We start from the raw sequence: 24,214 nt of genomic DNA, 5'->3' as shown, positions 1-24,214 counted from the left end.
AGGCCCTGGGTTTAATCCCAGATCCACAAAAGGGAGGAGAAGGAAAGAAAATGCCTTAAAGGAAATGCAGCCTCAGGTAAAATTCCCAGCAATTAGCTGGGTATGGTTGGAAAAAATTGGTAATCCCAGCACTCTGGAGGCAGTAGCAGGGTCACAAGTTTGAAGGCAAGCTAATCTTCACAAAGGGTTTGAGTTCAGCCAGGGCTACATAGTGAGACCCTGAATAATATAAAACAAAATCAAAGTATTATTTTGGAGTGACCCCCAATATTCACAGTCTGATCTGGCTTCTAGCATTTGCCATAACTGTTCTTATACCTTTCCTCTGCTGTCAGATTTCTAATTCCTCTTTTAAAAAAACTTTTAGTCCTTGAAAGTTTTGGGGCTGGAGAGATGGCCCAGTGGTTAAGAGCACTGGCTGCTCTTCCTAAGGATCCAGGTTCAATTCCCAGCACCTACATAGCAGCTCACAACTGTCTGTAACTCCAGTTCCAGGGCTTCTGAGACACCCCCTCCAACACACACATATTCATACATGCAGGCAAAACACCAATGAACATAAAATAAAAATGAATTTGAAAAAAGAAAGTCTTATTTTCTCTTGGATGCTATCTCTTCCCCAACTTCCATTTCTATCTTTCCTATGCATCCTAGCAGCAGCATCCTAGCAGCACTAGGCACACTATTTTAATTCTTCTGTAATTTTGTAGGCACACTGAAGATAGCATCCTACAGTTTAATATAAGGCCAGGCATAGATACTAGTTACTGCTTTATTGATTGAAATAAAGATTAGCACTAAGCAGGCATGTCACAGGCCTTTAATGCCAGCCAGCACTTGGGAGGCAGTGGTAGGCAAATATCTGAATTTGGAGAGTTCCAGGACAGCCAGGGCTACACAGAGAAACCCTGTCTCAAAAAAAAAACAAAAAAAACAAAAAACAAAAACAAAAAAAAACTAAACAAAAGCAACAAAGAACCAAAAAAGAAGAAAGAAGGAAGAGGAAGAGAAGAAAGACAGGAAGGAAGGAAGAAGAAGAAAGAAAGACAGACAGGAAGGAAGGAAGAAGAAAGACAGATAGATTAGCACCGTACCTGAGAGGCCACTGTGCTCTTGATCTCTGCCTATCAGTCTTCACTTTGCCTTTGGGAGGCAAAGCCTCCAGTAAGCTACTTAGCAGCTCTATTGATAATCAGAATTCAAGAAATCCAGCCCCTTGCCAAAAACTGTGGCTCCAGTTGTAAAATAAAAGGCACAAAGGCCTTATCTAAACACCAATCCCTTTGCCCTGGTCAAGCATTCAGGTTTGTCCAGAGTTTAGAGTCTTTCGAACCTCACACCATAAGGTCAGAAAATCTCCTCAGGGAGGCCTCTTTATAAGACCAGTCCTGGTGTCGAAAGGCAAGGTTCCATTGCACAATGAAGGACAGTGTTTATACTGGAGACTGCCCACGGTGTTTTCACATGGACACCAGGGGTTCCACAGGCTATGTGGGTTTTCACATGGCATTTCAGCTCTCCCTGCCCCCTCTTTATCCAATCCCAAACACTTCCAGGTCCTACTTGTATTTTAGGCAGCCCTACATTAGTTTTTTCTTGCATGAGACTTGTACTCAGGGTATGGTGTGTGTGTGTGTGTGTGTGTGTGTGTGTGTGTGTGTGTTATAATGTGCATACATATACATGCATATATACCCATACCTCAAGATCAAACACCTGGAAAAATGTTAAAGACCTTTTACTTAAAGGCAGGAAAATAGGTTGATATATTTAATTGTTGCTTAGTCCTGGGATTCTGACCTTGTGTTACGCTGCCTTACAACCTACACACCTCATTCTCCTACACCATGAAAGGCTTCCTGGCTAATTATATCTCTCCCTGTCATTAATCCTGTTTAGATTTTACCGGTATCTCTATCACATCTATATCAGACTTGAGATTTTCCTGCTGCATGTCTAGGCATATGTCTTCCTCAAATACCCTCAACACCCCATTGCTGCTGTTGCATGTGAAGCACAGTGAATCATAAAAATGACATCATATTTGCAGCCTTTACTATCAAGAAACACTGATCCAATACTCAACTTCTTTTCATCCTTTTCATTCCTTCAGTCTTTCCCGACCCCCCCCCCCCAGCTCTGAGGTAGCCCAAATTCTTCATCCTCCTACTTCTTATACCTCTAGAGGAAAGACAAGCAAGTGCTAATCATGCCTGTCTTCTATTAGCTCTTAACCGGATCTCAGTGCCCCTGTCTTTAAAGAAAAACCACTTTTGATAAATAGCCTAGACGTACAGTAGAAAGCCAGCATCCTGTGCATCTGTGGACCTCCTGAGCCAATGCGACTGATTAGCTTAATGAACACAAAGGATGATAAGAATCAAAAGTAAATATAAGGGAAATGTAGCCTAAATCAATGAGTGAGGTGCCCATAAGCTCTTAAACAGAAGGTCAGTACAAACTAAGAAGAACTGGTTCTTGGGAAGCTAAACCAAAGATAAGAGAAGCTTTTTTTGTGCTATAGATTTTTTTGTAAAAGAAGACACAAAAAACAAAAACAAAACCAAAACAAAACAAAACAAAACAAAACAAAAAAAAAAAAAACAAAAAAAAAAAAACCCTTGAGCTCTTTAATCAGAGAGACCAGGCCTAAAATCCTGAGCCAGTCACTAATTAGCTTTGTCGCTAATTAAACTGTGAACAAGTGGCTCCTTTTCTGTGTCTGTTTCCTTGACTATACATACAATCAACTGTAGGGTGATATTTGGATGAAATAGTCAAAATGCAAAGCCCTAGTACAGAGATTGGAACACAGGAGGCACACAGAAAAGAGCACTTGCTCAGAACACCTTACCCTATGGATGCCCTATTGATTCAGGAGTTCCATGTTGCTAAACTCTATGGTATTAATTCAGAATAGCAGAGCATGTATAAAAATAACCCAGCAGCATTATAAATCCCTTACCTTTGCTTGGAAAGAAGGAGCAAATGTCCATGATCTAATAAGGTTTTAGGATCAACCAATGGGATCTTCAGGCTCATTTTATGTCCTACTGAGACAGTTCTTTGACCCTTCTGTCAAGAATATGAGACAGGGATCTGAGGAGACGGCTCAGTAGTTTAGAGCACTTGTTGCTCTTGCAGAGGATACAGTTTGATTCCTAATACCCAATGGTAGATCACCACTATCCATGATTCCAGTTCCAGGGATGTTTTCTTTTGACCTTTGAGGGCACCAAGCATGCATGCGGTTGGTGTGTGTGTGTGTGTGTGTGTGTGTGTGTGTGTGTGTGTATGCAGGCAAAATACTTGCGCATTAAATGAATAAATATAATAAAAACTTTAAAAGAATAGAACTATTATTGAAAACAACTTCTTAGAAAAATAATATTCTATAATAGTCAAGCTGAACATAACTTACAAAACCTTTAGCCCAGCTTCAGCCTTTTCATTTATACCCTGGGAACTCTTCAAATATGTTCCAGGAATATTACAACAATAAAGTGTTTAAACTGTGCTACATTCATACACTGGAATATTATAAAGCAGTAAGTACAAACAAAAAGTTGCTACATGAAATATTATGAATCAATTTTAAAATTAGTACTGAACCAAAAAAAGGAAAGAAAAAGAAAAGAAAGACTAGATAGAGACAGGTGTGGCGGTCCATGCCTTTAATCCCAGCTCTTAAGAGGAAGAAGCAAGTAGGGCCTCTGAGGCCACCCTGGTCTAAATAATGAGTTCCAGGATAGTCAGGGATGTGTAGAGAAACCCCTGACTAAAAACAACAACAACAACAACAACAACAACAACACTTTTTTAAACCTTATAAATAAACAAAAAGAGAATACTTAAGTTTCTAATTTAAAAAATAGGCAAGGCCAGGAGTGGTGAAAGGACCTTAATTCCAGGATGCAGAGGCAGGCAGACCTCTGTGAGTCTTGTCTGGAAGGCTGGACTTTATACCGAATTGCAAGACAGTTGGGACTACATAATGAGACCCACTCGAGAGAGAGGGAGAGGGAGAGAGATAAATGATAAATAAGAGGCAAAATCGGAATGAGTGAGAACAAATTCTTATGATTCATATGTATGAAGGTTGCCAGGATAAAGTGAAACCCATTGCTTTTTATTCCAACCTAAAATTATTAAAAAATTTTTTAATTTAAATATTTAATGTATGAATGCTCTGCTGCATATATATCTGCCTGCTTGAAGGGGGCATCATATCCCCCTATAGATGGTTGTGCACCAGCATGTGGTTGCTGAGAATTGAACTCATGACCTCTCGAAGAGCAGTCAGTGCTCTTAACAGCTGAGCCATCTCACCAGCCCCCAACCGATTTTTTTTTTAAATATAGAATAGAGTTTATTTAGGTCCTGGGGTAGTTAAGAGGGTAGTAGAGGCAGAGAGAGAAAGAGAGAGAGAGAGAGAGAGAGAGAGAGAAGAGAGGAAGTAGAGGAGTAGAGGCTGAGCATGAGCACATAGAGAGAGAGGGGGGAAGGGAAGGGGAAGAGGAGAGATAAGGGGGGAGAGACAAGAGAGCAAGAGAGAGAAAGCAAGAGACCAATCAAAAATTTTTAATAAATTATTTTTAAAACAGGCAGAACTCATCTGTGGCAATAAGAATCAGATAGTAGTTATTCCTAAACTGAGCATAGTAGATTATGTCAGCAACATCCCCCTTTCCCCAACAGACTGAAGTAAGACTATCACAAGTTTTGGGTTGACCTTGTCTTAAAAAATAAGTCATTTAAAGGACTGATGAGATGGCTCGGCAGGTTAAGGGGCATACTGCCAAGCTTGGCAACCTCAGTTCAATTCCCAGAATCCACATGGTAGAAGGACCGAAGCAGTGAAGGCACAAAGATGTTAAGGAACTTGCTTGAAATAATTCAAGAATTACTGGACCTCAGCTAGAACCTTTAAAGGCCTCCTGGCTTCTGGTTCTTCTTCCAGGCCCACTTTGACTGTTTATTCCTTCTATCCTACTCTCTTCCAGAGGTCACATCATCTCTACCACTAGATATTTGGGTTTCATTATAGGTTTGTATCTCTGTTCCACACATACTCAAACATTCATTTTGACTTCAGGGCATCCGTGAGTAGGTTTAGTCCCTAATAACGCATGCACACATGTGCGCACACACACACACACACACACACACACACACACACACACACACACACACACACACATACTCACTCACTCACTCACTCACACACACGAAGAGAAAAAGAAGACTGGTCCAAGAATTCAAAAAAGAAAATTGCAATTTCATCTTTGACCATACATGAGATTGCTTTGGGGGAAAAAAGGAGATTTTCCACCACCTATGACACAGAAGACTTCAGATCCATTCCTTCCATTGCTGCAAGGTGGCAGCACTGTCACATGGCAGCTACAGAGAATGTGTCAACACCATAGGGAGTAGAAAATCCGAATGATCAGGGTAAGGGAACAGTCAACAGAGATGTGAAACCTCAGGAAAGCTACGGAGCCTTTTAGTGGGCTCTCCTGCAGGAGAACCAAGCAACTGTGGCAGAGGAAGACAGCAGGCCCAGAGACTTGCTGCTGGCCTGAACGCCCAGCGCTTCCTTTACTCCTTCCCTGTTTTAGTCAACAAGTTGTTCTTCACAGATCTGCCTTCCATTAACGTTTCCCCACCAAGACTTTGATGCTTAGTTTGGCCAGATTTCAAGCAGTATTGATGTGTAAGAACACAGGGCGCAATCTATGTGTGATTTGATTACCATATCACAAAATCCCTTATGGAAAGTCCTTTGAACCAGCCCTTTATGAGATTATCAATCACATAAATCAAGAGTTCCAGCCTCCAGAACTTTCTCATACGTAGCTAAGTGCATGTTGGCTTCAATGAGGCATATTTACAGTTGATAGGAACACGGCGGAGACTCTGACATTGACACGTATCTAATTAGATCTTTTCTTCTTTATGATCTCACCTAGCTATGCCATAAAGAAGTCTTTAGAGTGGGGCCTAGAAGTACACACTTATAATCTCCAATCTTATGAGGCAGAAGCAAGAAGATCAGGAGTCAATGTCAGCCAGGTATAGAGAATGAACACCAAGAAAGTCTAAACTATATGGGAAGATCGCTTAAAAAATGTCTTTAGAGCATAATATTAATTATATACTCTTTGCTAACAGATACACTTGGGGGAGGATTTTAATAGCAGCAGCTACTGCCAACTGCAGACAGTATCCCTCATGCACCCAATCTAGCTTTCTCATAACCTCTTGACTCAACAGTCATAAGGAATTTGTTTTATCTATACCCATTCCATTTAGTCATGAGTGCGTAAATATGCACTATTCCATTTGTATGCCTATGCTCATGTAAACTTAAGGTCATAACTGTAAATGAATCTGAGACATCTTTTGGTTGAGCCTCAGTTTCTACAAGGGAAAAACTGAGATCCTAAGCAGCCAAGTCATTTCCCCGTGGTGACAAAATAGACTTGAACCAGAACTCATTTGTACCGAGTCTAGTGTTCTCCTTGGCATAAGGAACTGATTCATTCTGTTCTGCTATTTTTCTCACTCCTAAAACTTGTACACCTTAATAGGCATCTCTTCATTTCTTAGTGATAGTGTATATACCTCTGTGCCTCCATCAGAGAGAACACCTGTGAGTACGTGTCTAGCTGCAAGTATATATAAAGCATATCTTTAGGTGTTGATGCCCTTTCTGTTAGGGAAACCTCTAGATAATGACAGTTCTCATTGTTGGCATCATAGGTGAAGTCAGGGCAGGTTCCAAAGTCAATCATTAATAAGCAGGTTTGGTTCTTTCTCCAATCAGCTGTATTCCTGTGTCTTCAGGAAACAAGGTAAAATAGGGTAGAACCAGATAGTGAGAGTGAAACTTGGTTCCAGGACAGTAAGAGCAACAAGAGGCAAGGCTGTAAGGGGCTATGGCAGACTAACAGTAAGTGCTCGTGAGCTTAGGTTGGCATGGATACCATCTTAGTTTTCAGCCTAATGATTGCATCCTATGATTCCAACAAGAAAGGTAAGTACATATCTACCTGATTTGCTGGGACATCCAAAAGGAAGCCTAGAAAGCATTTGGAGTCTCTTCCATCAGATAGAGACAAGTTGTACTTTGCTGAAGTTATCCCATTCCTCCTGTCAGTAAGCCCAGGGAGACATCTATGTGTTCCATGAGACATTTTCAGGGAATGTAATGCCTTCTTTTTTCCTTGCTTACATGGATAACCATAAAAGCATGCTCAGACAGCTTTCATTGTAAGATGATATCACAGTTTTGCAATTAGCCTCACCTAGAGCTCTCAAATTCATGACCCCTCATAAGATGTCACCTTCATTTTTAAGGTGGCACACTCAAATAGTTTAAATGGAGATGTTAATGGGGGATCGCCGGGGAGCAGTGATACAGGGGTAGAACAGGACTGTTGGCTACTCTGGTCATCCTTGACTGACTTGAGGATTTGATTGTTCTGTGCAGAGGTTTCAAAGACAGCTTCAGGGTGCTAGGCAGGTGCCCCAGTCCTGGTAGTAAATGTTCATTTAAAATATGAATTTTTTTCCAGAGTTTCCTAAATATTTCTTTTCTAGAATTAGATAGCTAGAGGTTAAGGCAAAATAATGGAAGGTGTAGCGATGGCACATGTATGCAAATTAAGAACATTCACTTAATTCCAGCACTTAGAGATGGAGGCAGGAGGATTGCAATCAGAACAGAGCTAGTGTGCGCTATAGAGTGAAATAATTGTCGGGTTTTTTTGTTTTTGTTTTTGTTTTAGCAGTTAAAGCTGAAAGTGATAGAGAATGTTTCTTAAAAGAATTTTTTGTTAAATTTATTCATTTTATTTTATATGTGAATGTTTAGCCTGCATGTAGGTCTGTGTACCAAATATGTACCTGGTGCCTTTGGAGGGCGGGAAAGAGCACCAGATCCCCTGGAAATGGAGTTAAGAATAGTTGTGAACCAGCATGTGGGAGCTGGGAATCAAACTCTAGTTCTTTGCAAGACCAGTCAGTGCCCTTAACCACTGAGCCATTCCTCTAGAGGATGCTTTTAATGTCAGCACTGGGAAGACAAAGGCAGATAGCTCTCTGAATTTAAGACTAACCTAGTCCGAATAGCTAGTTCCAGGCCAGCCAGTGCTAGAATAGTGAGACCCTATCTCAGAAAAAGAAAACACTAACAACAACAAACAGAAAGAAAACTCCCACACCTTGTGAGTCATGTACAACAAAAGCACAAATAACTATGGTCACTGTCTATAAAGAGAAAGGACCCAGTAAATCCTGACCCATGTTTCCTTCCTAGACCTCAGACAGAGCAGCTGCCAAGTGGATCAGCTGCCCAGCTTCTTCCCAGAGGATGTGAGGAGCAACGAGGATTTGGTAATAAGAGGTAGGGAATGGAGATCTTTCTGGAAAACCACTCTGCCATCCCAGGGTTTTCTTTTTAACCTTTAAAAGATGCCTTATCTGTACTTCTTACTCCAGATCTCAAATGTGCTTTTTAAAAAACGATGTATTTATTTTAGGTAAATGAGTGCTCTGTCTGTAGTGTATACACCTGCATGACAGAAGAGGGCATTAGATCCTAGGATAGATGGTTATAAGCCACCATGTGGTTGCTGGGAATCGAACTCAAGTCCTCTGGAAGAGCAGTCAGTGCTCTTAACTGCTGAGCCATCTTTCCAGTGCTCCCAACTATGCTATTTTAAAGATACTTATCTCCTCAGGAGGATGTCTGGAAATGATTTTCCATATTAACCTAATGCATGCCTATATAAATCAGATAGAGATGAAGAAACAAAAAGAAATGCACTCAGCCCTCTCTGCATTTCTCTGTGCTAAACTCACCATAGCCACCCATCTCCATGGGACTCCTTGCAGGAAGAAAAGCAGGACTTACACAGTTAGTACCATAAACACAGGCAGAGGAGGAGGCAGGCCAAAGGAGGTCAAAGTGCAGCTGCCGAGTGGGTTATCTGGGCACTGTGTAGATTAAAAACCAACTTTCTTTTTCTGTTTAGTTCCTCCAGAAATTCACACAGATAACAAAGGGACCCCGTTCATCCAAAATCAGACTATAGCAACCCTGCAGTGCCTTGGCTCTGGGAGGAGAGTGACAGTCCACCTTGTATATTCAGAGAGAAGGCCAAAGGTCAAGTACATTCTGAAGAATCTGCCAGCCATTACTGATCTTCCTAGAAACAGCACTGCTTCCCCAAGCTGTCACCTCAAGCCCACATCCCAGTTTCAGAATGGAGCTCTTCTAACAGGTAAAGTGAGATCAGAGAGCCGATAGAGGTAGGTTGGCACTGACATTCAGCTGACATCCTTGGTGGTCAGTGTTTATTCAGCAGCAGCCAAAGCCACAATGAAATGTACTGTTCTCCCCTTGAGGGGAAAAAAAATGATGTCCTCTCTGAGAACCAGTTTTCTAATTCCTTTAACGAGAATTTGAAATTATAATTACATGTTTATCTATTATTTATAGTGTGTGTGTGTGTGTGTGTGTGCGCTCATGTGTATGCATGCACTCAAACACACATGTGTGGGCATGGACATGTATGGTGGTTAGAGGACAGCTGAGGACACTTTGGGAATCAGACCAAGCTTAGGTCTCCAGGCTTGGTGGCAAGTGCCTTTATCCAAAATCCAACTCATTGGCTCCAGGCACCACTTTAAGCTCTAGTCTCCTGTGATATTCATAAGGTCTAATTTTTTTTTGTTATAAAAGTTCTTACTAAATATCCCTGGCTGGCCTAGAACTGCTAATATAGACCAGGCTAGCCTCAAATTTACAGCTGTGATATCCATAAGATCTAAGTTTTTTGATAGAGGATCTTACTATATATCCCTGGCTAGCCTAGTACTGCTAATGTAGACCAGGCTAGCCTCAAATTTACAGCAATCCATTTGCTTCTGCCTTTTGAATGGTAGGATTAAAAGTAAATGCCACCATGCTGGTGGGTGGGTCTTCTTTTAACAATAGTTTGTGGGCCAGGTAAGGGGTACATGCCTTGAATTCCAGCATTCGGGAGACAGAGGCAGGCAGATCTCTGTGAATCTGGGGCAAGCCATGTGTACCTAGTGAGTTTCAGGACAGCTAGAGCTATCAACAAAAAAATTTTAAAAACATGTATTTTGTAAATTTTGTTTATTTTTAGTACACACAGTAAAAGTTACAAACAGAACATATTTATAATAAAAAGCAATTCCCCCTCCTACTCCTGTCTTTCAGCCCTCTAGTCCTCTCCTTTGGGATAGAAGAAACTACTTTACTGTATTTTCTTCCAAAGACAGCACATATAGGTGTGTATACACTTTCTCCCCCCACGCCCGTTTTTGGAGACAAAGTCTCATATAGTCCAGGATGTCCTCTAACTTGCTATGTACCAGGGCTAGCCTTGACCTCCTAATACTCCTCCCTCTACTTCCAAAGTGCTGGAATGCCAGGCATGAGACACCAACCACCACAGCTCCTATGCGTGTGTGAATAGCACAGGCAGAGCCACATGGTGCATCCTGTTCTGCACCTGCTTTTCCCACATGCATGGATTTGTCCCATGTCCATATCCACTAATGTGACTCATGTGTAGTTGGGTTGCAGCTCTTGAGTCCAAGGCCTTGAACATGCTAAGCGCAAGTTGTTTCTGAGAGCATTATGTCAGCAGCCCTGCCTCATTCCTCTGAATGGTGTTCTACTACATTGCAGTTTATCCCCTCTTCACCAGCGATGGGAATTTTGGTTCTTTCTATTCTCTTGCTAACACATTCCTCTTATGCATCTGCTATTTATTGAGAAAGTGAATCCCAAGAAGCAGAGCCACAGTGTGATTGGCTCCTTCAGCCCACAGGGGTGGCCCTGCTTCACACTCCTACTTACACCTTGAGAAACTGTGTGTTCCCCAACACAGCCATTCTCTGTCTCAACTTCTGCTGTCCTCTTCTTTTACACATTCTGTCAAGGAGTTTCAGACCAGTGTATTAGCATAGAAAGTTCTCCCCTAGACTCTTCTGCTGTACTGTTGGGAAAGTGACAGCACTTAGAGAACCCGGGGCCAGAGGGGAGGATGAGGGGTGAGGGGTGAGGGGTAGGAAGGAACACAAGCAGAATGATGGAGAAATAAACTTTTGAAACCTAGACTAGAGATTGAGAAATAACCGGGCAGCCATTTTCTCAGGATATGGCCCAAGAGCTGTAAATTGTTTATCCTTACACGAGTGTTTCATTCACTTTATTATCCTTAAAAAAACAAAACAAACAAACAAAAGCAATCTGTCACTAAAAGCCAGGCATGGTGGAACACACCTGTAATCCCATCACACAACATACCAAGTTTGAAGCCAGCTTCAGCCATACAAAATCCTGTTTCAAAAAAAAAAGACCAATTAACTAATTAATTAAACTCTACCACTGATAATGACAGATTCGAGGGCTCCTAAGATTCAAAACTCAGTGTCAATTCATTTGGACCTTTTCCCCTCTTACCCTGATATCCTGCTCTACCTGATCACAGTACTGGCCTTAAGTCATTTTCCAGACTGCACTTCTCTGAGTGATACCATATCATTCTATGTAATGTGGGACCTGAGGTAATTAAGGACATTAGCTGTTAGACATTCTGAACCAGGAAAACTAGGGTTTAAATGAGAGGAAAGATGCCAAAGACCAGCCTGCCCTATTGAAAACATTTGCCTAGGGGTGTTTGAGCTCCTTCCAGGAGGAAGAGTCTTCCTCCTTCTCCCGGATGCTCACTCAAGGAAGATCCAGAATCTGAGCCAGTACCATACACTATTTGAGGTGTGTAAACAGACTACATGGATGTATGTAGGTTAGTTTGGTCCTAATCACTGTTCAACATTCACTTCTATGAAACCATAGTGACAAATCCCAAACAACCATCCTATAAATGAACTTTTAAATCAAACTGTTTCTCTAAGTCTAAAGAGGCCTATTCTGAATTTAAATCACATTAAATCACCAAGATGTGATAGATCTCAAATAGGTTAGAAATAAAAACTAGGTAAATGAATGGTCAGACTTAGAAGGATACAAAAGAGATGTACTCTGAAGTTGCCACACTGGATGACGTCAGTCTGCAGAGGAAGATGTTTAAAGTACATTCAGATGACATCAATGAAAATATACTCAAAGTAAAGTAAAAATTTGGAATTGTAAGGATGAAAACTTTGAACAACACAGATGGTCACTGCAACACATGGACCGAACATAAAATGCTGAGAAGAAACCTAAGACAGAAGCTGAGGCTATAGCCCTGTTGATAGAGTGAACCCTTCTAAGCTAAGTTGGTTTATGTCAGTGTCTTCTCACAGTAACATAAAAGGAACTGAGCCAAGCACTTCCAGTATAGTTCCTATTTCCTGTTCCTACTGTTCAGATTTTATATTTAGAAGCTTTCCAGTTACCCATCAGGTTTCAGATTTCATAGAGATCTATCTGGGTTTCTTTTCTTTTCTTTCTTTCTTTCTTTCTTTTTTTTTTTTTTTTGCAGTGTTGGGGGAGTGTGTGTCCAAGACAAGGTTTCTCTGTATAGGCCTGGCTGTCCTGGAATTTACTCTGTAGACCAAACTGGCCTTGAACTCAGAGATCTGCCTGCCTCTATCTCTCAAGTGCTAGGAGGCCTGTTTTTACTAGGATACATCAAACACCCTGTCTGATTTTGTTTTGTCTTTTTGAAACTGGCTCTCATGTATCCCAACTCACTATATGGCTGAGCATTAAGTCTGAACTCCTGTTTCGCCAGCCTCCACCTTCTAATTGCTGAGATCACAAGTGTGCACCACCACACATGCTTGCTTTATCCATTTGAGAAATATTTCCACTTTGTTGAAATGGTCTCACTGTGTAGCCTCGGCCAGCCTGGAACTCACTTTGTCGACCAAGCTGGCCTCAAATTCAAAGATTCACTTGTCTGCCTCCAAGTGCCGAATGTGCAAATATTTTCTTCTTGTGTGACTTTCTCAGTTTTTGTAGAGACAAGGTTGTTCTCTGTGTAGCCCTGGATGTCCTAGAACTCACTCTATGGACCAGGCTAGCCTCAGACTCAGAGATCCACCTGCCTCTGCCCCACAAGTGGTAGGATTAAAGGTGTTTGCCACAACTGCCCATGGGAAATAAACTATATTTTCAAACATGTTCTACCTTGATGCTCAGTTACGTCATAAATAAGATCTGAAAGACACAAACTGCCAACGTGGATGGACATTAATTCAGTAATAATACTACGCCGCCAAATGAGACCAATTTGGTGGAGTGTTGTTATCCCTCTGGCTACATGCAGAGAGCTCTTTTGTTTAGACAATCCCTAGGCTTTCCCTCATCTTTCAGACCCAGTTTACCAGCCTGCAAACCATTTCCCTACTTGCTTTCTCATCTTTGTTTCTGATTTTCACAACACTCCTGAGAAAGAGATGCAACGATTCTTTTTTACTACAGTCATATAACAAACAGGGAAACCTAAACTCAGAAATCAGGTAACTTGCCCAAAGTGAGTCTTGTTTATCTTCAAACATACACGTTGCTACTTAAGAGAACAGACTGCAGTGGGGCCGTGGTGGCACACGTCTTTGATCCCAGCACTTGGGAGGCAGAGGCAGAGGCAGAGGCAGAGGCAGAGGCAGAGGCAGAGAGATCTTTGAGTTCTAGAACAGCCTGGTGCTCTTCAGGGGATGGTGCTTAGAGGCACTCAAGATGGTCCAGTGTCTGACATACCGTCGTAGGCCTTCCTACAATACAGCCTCTAACAAAACAAGGCTGTCTCGAACCCCTGGCAATAGGATTGTTTACCTTTCCACCAAGAAGGTTGGGAAAGCACCTAAATCCACATGTGGCATGTGCCCGGGCAGACTGCGAGGGGTTCGTGCTGTGAGACCCAAAGTCTTTATGAGATTGTCTAAGACAAAGAAGCACGTCAGCAGGGCCTATGGAGGTTCCATGTGTGCCAAGTGTGTCCGTGACAGGATCAAGCAAGCTTTCCTTATTGAGGAGCAGAAAATTGTTGTGAAAGTGTTAAAGGCATAAGCACAGAGTCAGAAAGCAAAATAAATATGCAGCTTTTTTAAGTAATAAAAATCAAGACTTGATCTACAAAAAAAAAAAAAAAAAAAAGAACAGCCTGGTTTAAAGAGCAAGTTCTAGGATAGCCAGGGCTACAAAGAGAAACGTGTCTCAAAGGGGGGAAATGCTAAAGGCAAGCAATGACAAGAAACCATGTGAAATGGAATAAGGGCCCACCGGATGACTTGGAGGTAAAGGCGTTTGCTGCCCAATGATGCAAACCAGACAACCTGAGTTCTAATAATAGGGATTGCATAAAGGTAAAAGGAGAGAACCCCCTTCACAAAGCTGTCCTCTGATCTCCACATAGACACCTTGGTATGCACCACCCCCAGAAAATAGTGAAATTTAAAATGGAATAGAAGACTCGGTTTGGTCACATCCCTATAACCTCAGTAGTTGGGAACCCAAGGTAAGGGTCTCACTTTCTCACTTCGATTTTTAGGCCAGTTTTGGGTTCACAGGGAATTCAATGCTAGTCCGAACGCTATGGTCACAACCTGTCTTAAATAAGAAGGAGTGAGGATTTGGAGAGGATCTGAACTAGATTCGGGTCTGAATTTGGTTAGGTCCACTCTATAAACAGGTCCGGTTCATTGCAGACCATGGCCAGAATGTACCTGCTCTTCCTCACTTCTATCCCTAGTATGAATCCTCCCATCTGCTGTCTCCAAAATCTGCCGCCACCACCAGGTAATGCCTCTCTCTACCCTTGTCCCTTATCCCGCGATGGTCCATGTCTAACACAGTAGTCCAGTGAGTGGTCAATTGAAATGAAGCTTCTCTGGGCATGGTGGCTCACACCTGTAATCCTAGTGCCTAATGGGTTGAAGCAGGAGGATGATGTGAGTTGAAGGCCTGTCTGGGTGACAGAGTGGGACCTGTCTCAATAATAATAACAAAATTCTCCTCCTCACAAAAAGGTACTCTTTAGATCAAAACTTTGCAACAGAACTTTATGTCCAAAGCCTTAACTTGGCAGCGAAGCCTGGAACCCTGTTTCCTCTCCACCCACCTCCTCCCTTCTCCTCTGCGCTAGTTGTTGGCTGTGCTACCGATTCCCTACAACTGTCACATGTCAGACACACTCTGCCTTGGGGACTTTATTTCCACTGTCCCCTCCCTCTGCCTAAACTACTTTCCTCAAGTCTTGAATCAGTTCTAACCTCAGAGAGGCTTGGCCTATGCAGCAGGTTGCCCAACTACTGTTTATGAATATTACTCAGACTACTTCATCTTGCAGAGCTTGGGGTTTTGTTGTTGTAGTTGGTTTTGGTTTTTAAAGATCTATTTTCACTTTATGTGTGTCTGCCTACATGTATGTAGGTGTGTGTGTGTGTTTGTATGTATGTATGTGCATCACATGTACAAATATATGGATGTCAGGGGAAGCTGGGAGAAGGTTGGGGCTGAAGTTATAGGCAGTTTTGAGTGACCTGATGTGGTGCTGGGAACCAAACTCAGGTCCTCTGCATTAGCAGAAAGTGCTTTTAACCACCAAGCCATCTCTCCCATCCCTAAATTTGATGTTTAAGACAAGAGTCTCACACAATGTAGGTCAGACTGGCTAGGAAATCATGAGTTAGCTCAGGATAGTCTTGGACTACTGATAATCCTGCCTCAGCCTCACCAGTGCTGGGATTACAGGTATGAGTTATCACAACTAGCTTCTTGTTCTAGTGTATGGTTGTTTGCTTTTTTGTTTTGGTGTTTTGAAGACAGCATCTCTCTGTGTGGCTCTAGTTGTCCTGGAACTCACTATGTAAACCAAGCTGGCTGGGATCAAAAGGTGTGTGCCATTATGCCCAGCCCCTGTTTTAATTTTTTCAAGTAGCACTTATCCCAATAAACAATGACTTTGTGTTTTGTATTTTGAAAGTAATCATGATCTGTGACTGGCTTGGTACTCACTATGTAGTCCATGCTGGCCTTGAACTCAGGTTATCTTCCTACCACGACCTCTTCAGGTCCATATGCATATGCACTACACCCAGCCATAAAATGTTCAATAGTCACAGTTGTCTCTGCTTCTGCCCTGACCTATTGGTTCTCTTGCTACTATAAACGCAAGTGATATAAAATATGGAGGCAGTGCCTGGCACACAAGAAGACACTGTTTTTTAATATTAAACGGGTGAGAGTGAGGGGAACAGGAAGCTGGGTGCCTGTCCAGCTTCAGCTCCTCCCGCTTTCCTCACTGCTTTCTCGAGCAGTTGATGGGGCTCTGCTGAACAGACCTGCAGCAGCCACTCAGGCAAATGCATTTCACGTTCTTGCCTGGACTTTGGAACCACCTCTATTAATGAAGGAGACTCTCAGTAATGTTACACCCTCCACCTTTATTATTATGACTGCAAGAATGATAGGTGAGCAAGATATGAACCATATCTTCCATCCTAGTCAAAGCCCTCCAGAAGATTAATTCATATCTCTTTTTAGTATCTCTGGTCTCATTTATTCTTGGCATTATTCTGTGCCTGCTCCTAAAACCTATAAACTATAAACAGAGGTCAACGGGTCCACAGTTAGACGTGCTGTTTGAAGTGAGTAGAGCTAGGGTTTTATCAGATGAAACCAATGTAGGATGGTGCTGGCCTACAGCTGCCCATCTGGTGCCTCATTTTGTTTTAAAGCCTTTTTACCAGGGATCTCGCAGTGCACAGTGTACCGGATGAAGGACAGATCTGCTTCATCAGAGGCACTGATCATCGCTACCACCTCCACAACGCCTAGAAGTAAAGGAAAGGAAACTACAAGCACTGGGGCTTTCCCCGTCCCTTTAACACAAGGTACACACTGAGTACGGGTAAAGCGTGAATGGGAAGAAAAAGGCATTTTAGCTCCAATATTACTCTAGGTCTTCTGAGAATTTCCTGGAAGTTGAAAAGTTATTTAATTTTTTAAAATTGATTTGCCAAGAGACGGTGGTGGTGGGTTGCATGCCTGTAATCCCAGCACTCAGAAGACAGAGGCAGGTGATGAGTTCAAAGCCAGCTTGGTCTACAGAGTGAGTTGTGGGACATACAGGGCTACACAGAGAAACCCTGTTTCAAAATGTTTTGAGGGCTGGAGAGATGGCTCATTGGTTAAGAGGACTGACTGCTCTTCCAGAGGTCCTGAGTTCAAATCCTAGCAACCACATGGTGGCTCACAACCATCTGTAATGGGATCTGATGCCCTCTTCTGCTGTGTCTGAAGACAGATACAGTGTACTCATATATAATAAATAAATAAATCATTAAGAATTGCTCTATGTTATAATACTTTCATGCACATGGTATACATACTCACATAGGCACACACACGTAAATACAAATAAAATAATAAATCCTTTTAAAAATGATAATTCATGAAGATGAACTCACCAGTAGCCAGATTTGGAGACAGAGTAAATCCAACTGGTACATACCAGCCACTTGCAATATAGATATTTCAATATTAAGCAATCATTAACAGAGCTGATGCCAACCAACTACATGTTTTCATCTTTGCTCTATATTTATTCATTTGTTTGTTTATTATTTATTTATATGAGTGCACTGTAACTGTCTTCAGACACATCAGAAGAGGGCATCAGATGTCATTACAGATGGTTGTGAGCCACCATGTGGTTGCTGGGATTTGAACTCAGGACCTCTGGAAGACCAGTCAGTGTTTTAACCACTGAGCCATCTCTCCAGCCCCATCTTTACTCTTTTTTTTTTTTTTTTTTTTAATAGACCTTCCTAAATTGGCCAAGACTCAAATTCTATAAGATTCAAGTCTGGGTTACATCCCTGATTCATACCAATAAAACAGTAAATATGAGATTAGTAATAACAGAACTGATATGAGCCTTCTGCTCTGGATCTGAATTATGATTCAGAAGCAATAATAATTCATCTTTGTTCCTCCTACACCTTCCAAAAACCAAGACAGGTAAGGTGATGTTTAGTTTTGCTTCTTTTTGGGACAGGGTCACACTATATATCCCTGGCTACCCCGGCACTTATTAAATAAACCAGGCTAGCCTTGGACTTAGAGACCTGCCTGCCTCTGCCTCCTGAGTGCTAGGATGAAAGGTTTATGTCACCAGGACTGAAACAAGGGCAATTTTTATGCATTTTTATTTATTTTTCTTTTCTCAGTACTAAAGAGGGGAAGACATAATTTTTAAAAATATTTTTTAATATACAGTGATATTTTGCCTATATGTGTCTCTGTGTGAGGGTGCCAGATCCCCTGGGACTGGAGTTACAGACAGCTGTCATGTGGGCACTGGGAACCAACCTCAGGTCCTCTGAAAAAGAAGTCTGTGCTCCTGACCACTGAGCCAGCTCTCCAACCCTGTGATTCTTTTTTTAAAAATATTATTTAGTGTATGCGTACACTGTATCTGTCTTCAGACACACCAGAAGAGGGCATCAGATCTCATTACAGATGGTTGTGAATCACCAAGTGGTGGCTGGGAATTGAACTCAGGACCTCTGGAAGAGCAGTCAGTGCTCCTAACCGCTGAGCCATCTCTCCAGACCGATTTTTTTTTTTTTTTTTAATATTGGGATCTTCAAGAGGACTGACTAGGAACAATGGGTTAAGCACTCCTTGTGCACCTAAGTCTTTTCTTCCCAAGAAAAGTGCAAAAATCAGCCATGCATGACTATGGAAAATCCCAAATCTTAGGGAAGGTGGCTTATTCATAAGAGAGGCGAGAGAAGAGCCTGTGATGCCATCCACCTGAATGAGCCCCAAGCAGAAATTCAGTCTCCATCTCTGAGTAAGGTTGTCTCTGATTAGTCTATGAGCAAAGAGAAGTTCAAGCCAAGGTGAGCCTTGCACATGTTCTCTCTCCTTTTCTTCCTTCCCTCTTTCCTTCCAGACATGTCCATAAAGAGGAGGCAGAAATGGAGTATTGTAGTGAAAGCTCTGATTGCTGCTACTTTGCTGCTCAGTGGGGCTGCCATTATAGTGTTTGTCATCTTTGAAGTCCCATGCCCGGTAAGCTTGCTGATGTGTGCTGATGAACCTGGTCTCAGACCTCATCAGTGAAGGCAGCCTTCTGTTGGAAAGGCAGCATAGCATATGGAAAGCAAACACTAGCTGCGTGGCTTTGACTTCTCCATTCGCTAGTTGCCTTATCTGTAAAATAGAGCTCCTGGTGTTTACCTTGCCTGTGGCCGTGGAAGGTAATTGGATTCCATCCCATATGAGAGGCACTGGGCACATACAAGGGGTGCTACCTCCATAACCCCCACAGGGTTTCTCTGTGTAGCCCTCAGCTATCCTGGAACTCACTCTGTAGACCAGGCTGGTTAGACCTACCTGCCTCTATCTCCCCAAAGGCATGCACCCAGATGCTGCCACCCCACCCCGGCTTGAGGGTGCTCTCTCTCTTTTAATATTTATTTTTGTTTTGTATGCATTGGTGCTTTGCCTGCATGTGTATCTGTGTAAAGGTGTTAGAATTCCTGGAGATGGAGTTTCAGATAGCTGTTAGCATGCAGTTACTTGGAAACTGAACTCAGGACCTTGGGAAGAACAGCCAATGTTCTTAACTACTGAGCCATCTCTCCAGCCTTAAGGTGTTCTCTTAATGTGAGCTCCTTCTCTCCACTCTCTAGAATCTTCCTTAGAGATGAGGATTTTTCTACAATCCTAGAACTCGGGAGGCAGAGAACAGACCAGGAATTCTAGGCCAGCCTTGCCCATATTGCAAATTTGATGTCAGCCAGGTTACCTGAGGGGGGGGAGGGGGAGAGGGGTAAGAAATAAAGTACCATTTTCTTGACATGAGATTTGGAAGATAATCAAATGTGTATCAGCCACTGACATGATAACCTGTCATGCTCTCTTCAGAGTCACTGCCTACGAGCCAGACGGCTGTGCCAGTGCCAGTGGTTATGGAGAAGGGAAAGGAAGGAAGACCAGCAGCCTGGGACAACTGAGTCCCAGATGGACTCTCAGCCTGAGAAGGAAAGTATTCTCTGTATAGTTTATGCCAAAACAATGTTTACCTGTAAGTAGTAGGATGTGGGGAAGTGTTTCAGTTATAAATCGGATGTGATGAATTATTCTTTGATAAAATACTGGCCAGATGTGGTGGCATACACTTCTTTAATCCTAACACTCAGGAGGCAGAGGCAGAGGCAGGCAGATCTCTATGAGTTTAGGCCAGCCTGGTATACATAGTGAATTCAGGGTAGCAAAAAAAAAAAAAAAAAAAAAAAAAAAAAAAAAAAAAAAAAGCACTTTGGAGGTAGATAAAGAATCAATAGTTCAAGGCCAGCTCTAGCTTTATCTTTATAGGGAGTTTGAGGCTATCCTGGGCTACAGGAGATACCATTTAAACAAAAACAAAGGAAGAAGAAGAAAGAGGATGAAAAGGAAGAGGTGGAGAAGTAAGAAGAGGAGGAAGAGGAAGAGGAGAAGAAGAAGAGAGACAAAGACAGCGAATTGTGGAAAAGGGAGGAAAGGGGGAAGCTGGAGAGAGAGAACATGCTAATTTCTGGGACGATATAAACTGAATAAGAATGTCTAGTGTCTAAAATGGGTCCAGAAATCTTCATTATTCTTGCTATTATTCAGATGGGTTCTCACTATGTTACCCAGGCTGGTCTTATTTTATTTTATTTTATGTTTCAAATCATCCACTCGCCTCAGCTTTCCAAGAAGCATGAAGCAGGCTTATGCTATGGAGCTCATCTTAGTCTTAACATTTTAACAAGCTCCCTAAAAAGGATCAAGAGATGACTCAGAAGTGAAGAGCAGTTCTTAGCCCCAACATTGGGCAGCCCAGGACTACCTTGGAACTCCAGGTCCATGGGTTACAATGCCCTCTTCTAGCCTCCTTGGGTACAAATATGATGTACACACAAACAAGCAGCCAACTACACATAAAAATAAAATTTAAAAACAAGTTCTGTAAGCAGAGGTGGGCTTATGGTGGAACTAATAATACTTTAGGTCTCAGGACCCTGAACAAGGTTTGCACCCAATGTGAGTTTTACATTTCTTTTTTGTTTGTTTTTTTGTTTGTTTGTTTGTTTGGTTGGTTGGTTGGTTTTGTTTGGTTCTTTTCAAGACAGATTTTCTCTGTGTAGCCCTTGCTGTCCTGGAACTCACAGACCAGGCTGGCCTCAAACTCAAGAGATCCACCTGCCTTTGCCTCCTGAGTGCTGACATTAAAGGCATGCACCACCATCACCCTGTTAAGTTTTACATTTCCTTAGGAAGGTTTCCCCTAATTGTAAGATCTTTAGCATTAAAACACATGTTCAAACTGGGTAAGTCTCATATCCTGAGATGTTTATGATCCACTGCACTGCAACTCTGTTCAGTGACTTGGCAAAGCCACTTTAGTTTTCCTTACCTGGGTTTCCTACAGGATTATAAACCGTGCCTTTTGTTGTTCGACCTGACACCACAGGTTGACTCACTGAGCTGCTTTAAATGCAGACTCCCAAGCTAGGTGTAGACTTAGCTTTGGAATAGTAGAAAGTGATAAATAGGATGTTTCCCTAAGAAACATGCAGACTCTCACTAAGGTAAAAAGACAAGGCTTCCACTGGACCTAGCACAAAGCCTCAGTCTGGGCATCACAGTAAGACTATCTCAAAAACAAAGAAACAAAACCAGGCATCAAACAGAAGCCACTCCCCCACACTAAACTAAACAAGTTGTCCATTTTTGTAGAATTATAGCACTGAGAATTGTTTTCAAAGATGTTGTGGTAAAGGTGTTTTGATCCCCAGTATCACATACAGATAGACATGCACACGCACACAGATACACATGCACACACACACACACACACTCACACACACAGATACACACGCACAAACATACACACATGCTTACACACATATACACACACACTTACACACAGATACACATGCACACATACATACACACACATACATACACACACACACACAAACACACACCTGCATAGACCAGCATGGCACAGGTGCTGCTATTCTTTTCAAGTTGTACCAACTGCACAGAACAGTGACAAACACAGCACAACACCCCATTCCTCAGCCTAGCAACAGGCTTTTTCTTGTCTCGGTATTCAAACGTGAACTCATTGTCCCCCTGGGGCTAGGTGAGAATTTTCTAATCTTATGAGCATGGGTGTTTTGCCTGATGTATGTATGATATACACCATGTTTATTCCTGGTGCCTATGGAGGCCAGAAAGAGGAGTAAGATTCACTCAAAACTTCAACCAGTCCCCAGAGGTGTGGTAGCACACACCCATATTCTCAGCAGGATGGAGGCAGGAGGACCAAGAGTTTGAGGCATTCTCCTCTACATAGTGAGGTAGCTTGATATACAAGAGATCCTGCCTCAAACATAAACATTGACTCAGACCCCAGATCTCTGTCTCAATCCGTACCTCTTTAAAACATAATGAGATCTTTTGGGTTGGATTCAAAAAGTGAAGTAGAACTTCTATGTGGTTGGGATCCAAAGTAGCTAGATGTGCCGGGCCTTTTCCATTCGAGGAAACGTGGTCAGGACGGGGCGAAGATGAGCACCCAGCTAGTGATTTACAGGCTCTTGGCTCATGAGCAGTGTTCACATAGTCTCAGAACAACTGTTGGCAGCAAAGAGAGTACTTGATTTGTGCAGGGGGGTTTTCTTCTCAGCCATCCCTTACTGATTCAGGCCATTCACGCCTTTATTCATGTGTGCCTCCCTCCTCTAGGTTGGACACGATGTTCCTAACTCTTCAGCCTCAGAACAAACAACAGTCATCACTGTAATCTACCAGACATACTTCTGAGATCTGCTTCACCTGACTTTGGATGCAAGTGCTGTCTTCTGCACCACTGTCTCCTCACTGCAATTCCATACGGATGACGCTTGACGCTCTCACACTCATCTTCACGGGGACGTTATCATCAGATGGTGTGCCGGCCAGCAAAGGACAAGCATGGGTTGAGCAGAGCTACCTTCACGCCACTGCAGCCGACACAGCCATATGCTTCCGAGATTTACTCTCCACACTCATAAATGGGTTACCTTCCCATCTCAGCAAATGAAGATAAAGTCCTTGCCTCCGAGTGTTACGAATGGACCTCACTGCTTTCTTGGATAAAAGATGAACACAGCCTCCAAAGGCCTGGAGCTGACAGTGTGGCACACATCCCAGCTCCACTTAGCTCTCCTTATGCTCACTGGCGGTCATCTACCTTTCACAAGGGGGACCTGCTCTCCCACGACTTATGACTTGTGATTTAGCCTTTGTCACTTCACATTGTCATCAACAACCTGGTAAAGGGAACCCAGCCTTAGGCATCCCAAGGCCCTTCTTCATAAATCATTCCTAAAGGGTTTCAGAACAGAACAGCAGAAATATAGCTTCAAATGAAATCTGAAGGTTCAGAATTCCTAAAGTAGATTTGATATTTTACTTTTTTTTTTTTTTTTTTTTTTGGTGCTTTGATTTGGACCAAGGTTCTCACACTGAAAGCCTACAACTGAGCTATATACTAAACCCCTTTTTGTAAAAGTACCTTTTATTTTGAGACAGGGCGTCACTGGGTTCCGAGGACCTAGAACTCTCTGGCTGCCTTGAACTTCACTACCTTGCTTCAGCTTCCAAGCGGGGCTGGCAGTACACGTGTGCACCGTCAGGGCTGGGCCTTATTTAATTTTTCATTTTTTAAGACAAGATTTTATGACGTAGCTCAGGCTGGTCTCCAACTTTGCTGTGTAGCTGAGGGTCACCTTGGACTCCTGACCTTCCCACCCCCTGGCTATCATTCTTTCCCCAATGAGCTGCACATGGTTTTGGGAAGGACTCTGGAACAAAATGATTGTTGAACCCTCCCACAGGGGCAGAGCTATGAACACCATCTGTTAATTAAGAGTTCAGTGAGAGCTAGGCAGTGGTGGCTCATGCCTTTAATTCAAGCACTCAGGAGGCAGATCTCTGAGTTCATGGCCAGCCTGGTCTACAGAGTGAGTTCCAGGACAGCCAGAGCTACACAGAGAAACCCTGTCTCAAAAAATAAAACAAAAACATAGAGCTCAGTGGAAAACAAAGCCAGGGAACTGAAGCAGTGGACAGGGTTGTCCTGCTTCTTTCTCTGTGATTGTGAAACTGTTCCAGTTGCCAAATGTTCCACCCCAT

At 42.5% G+C, this 24,214-nt stretch overlaps 2 protein-coding genes across 2 annotated transcripts; both read left to right on the top strand.

Annotated features, from left to right (window-relative positions):
- Positions 1 to 6,981: 6,981 nt before the first annotated feature.
- LOC308425377 (uncharacterized protein C17orf78 homolog) lies at positions 6,982 to 22,861 on the top strand (the record flags this gene model as incomplete). Its single annotated transcript, XM_080922651.1, has 7 exons — positions 6,982 to 7,039; positions 8,324 to 8,410; positions 9,042 to 9,290; positions 16,729 to 16,884; positions 18,954 to 19,072; positions 19,931 to 20,047; positions 22,784 to 22,861. 7 exons carry the CDS (start codon positions 6,982 to 6,984, stop codon positions 22,859 to 22,861), a joined length of 864 nt encoding a protein of 287 aa, XP_080778777.1.
- On the top strand, positions 13,730 to 14,059 carry LOC308425378 (large ribosomal subunit protein eL34-like; the record flags this gene model as incomplete). Its single annotated transcript, XM_080922652.1, has 1 exon — positions 13,730 to 14,059. One exon carries the CDS (start codon positions 13,730 to 13,732, stop codon positions 14,057 to 14,059), a length of 330 nt encoding a protein of 109 aa, XP_080778778.1.
- Positions 22,862 to 24,214: the final 1,353 nt, after the last annotated feature.

This window comes from Micromys minutus (assembly GCF_963924665.1).
Source record: "Micromys minutus genome assembly, chromosome: 10".
NCBI classification, from domain to species: Eukaryota; Metazoa; Chordata; class Mammalia; order Rodentia; family Muridae; genus Micromys; species Micromys minutus.
The sequence above is the reverse complement of the archived record's forward strand: the minus strand, read 5'-3'. Positions and strand labels throughout refer to the sequence as shown.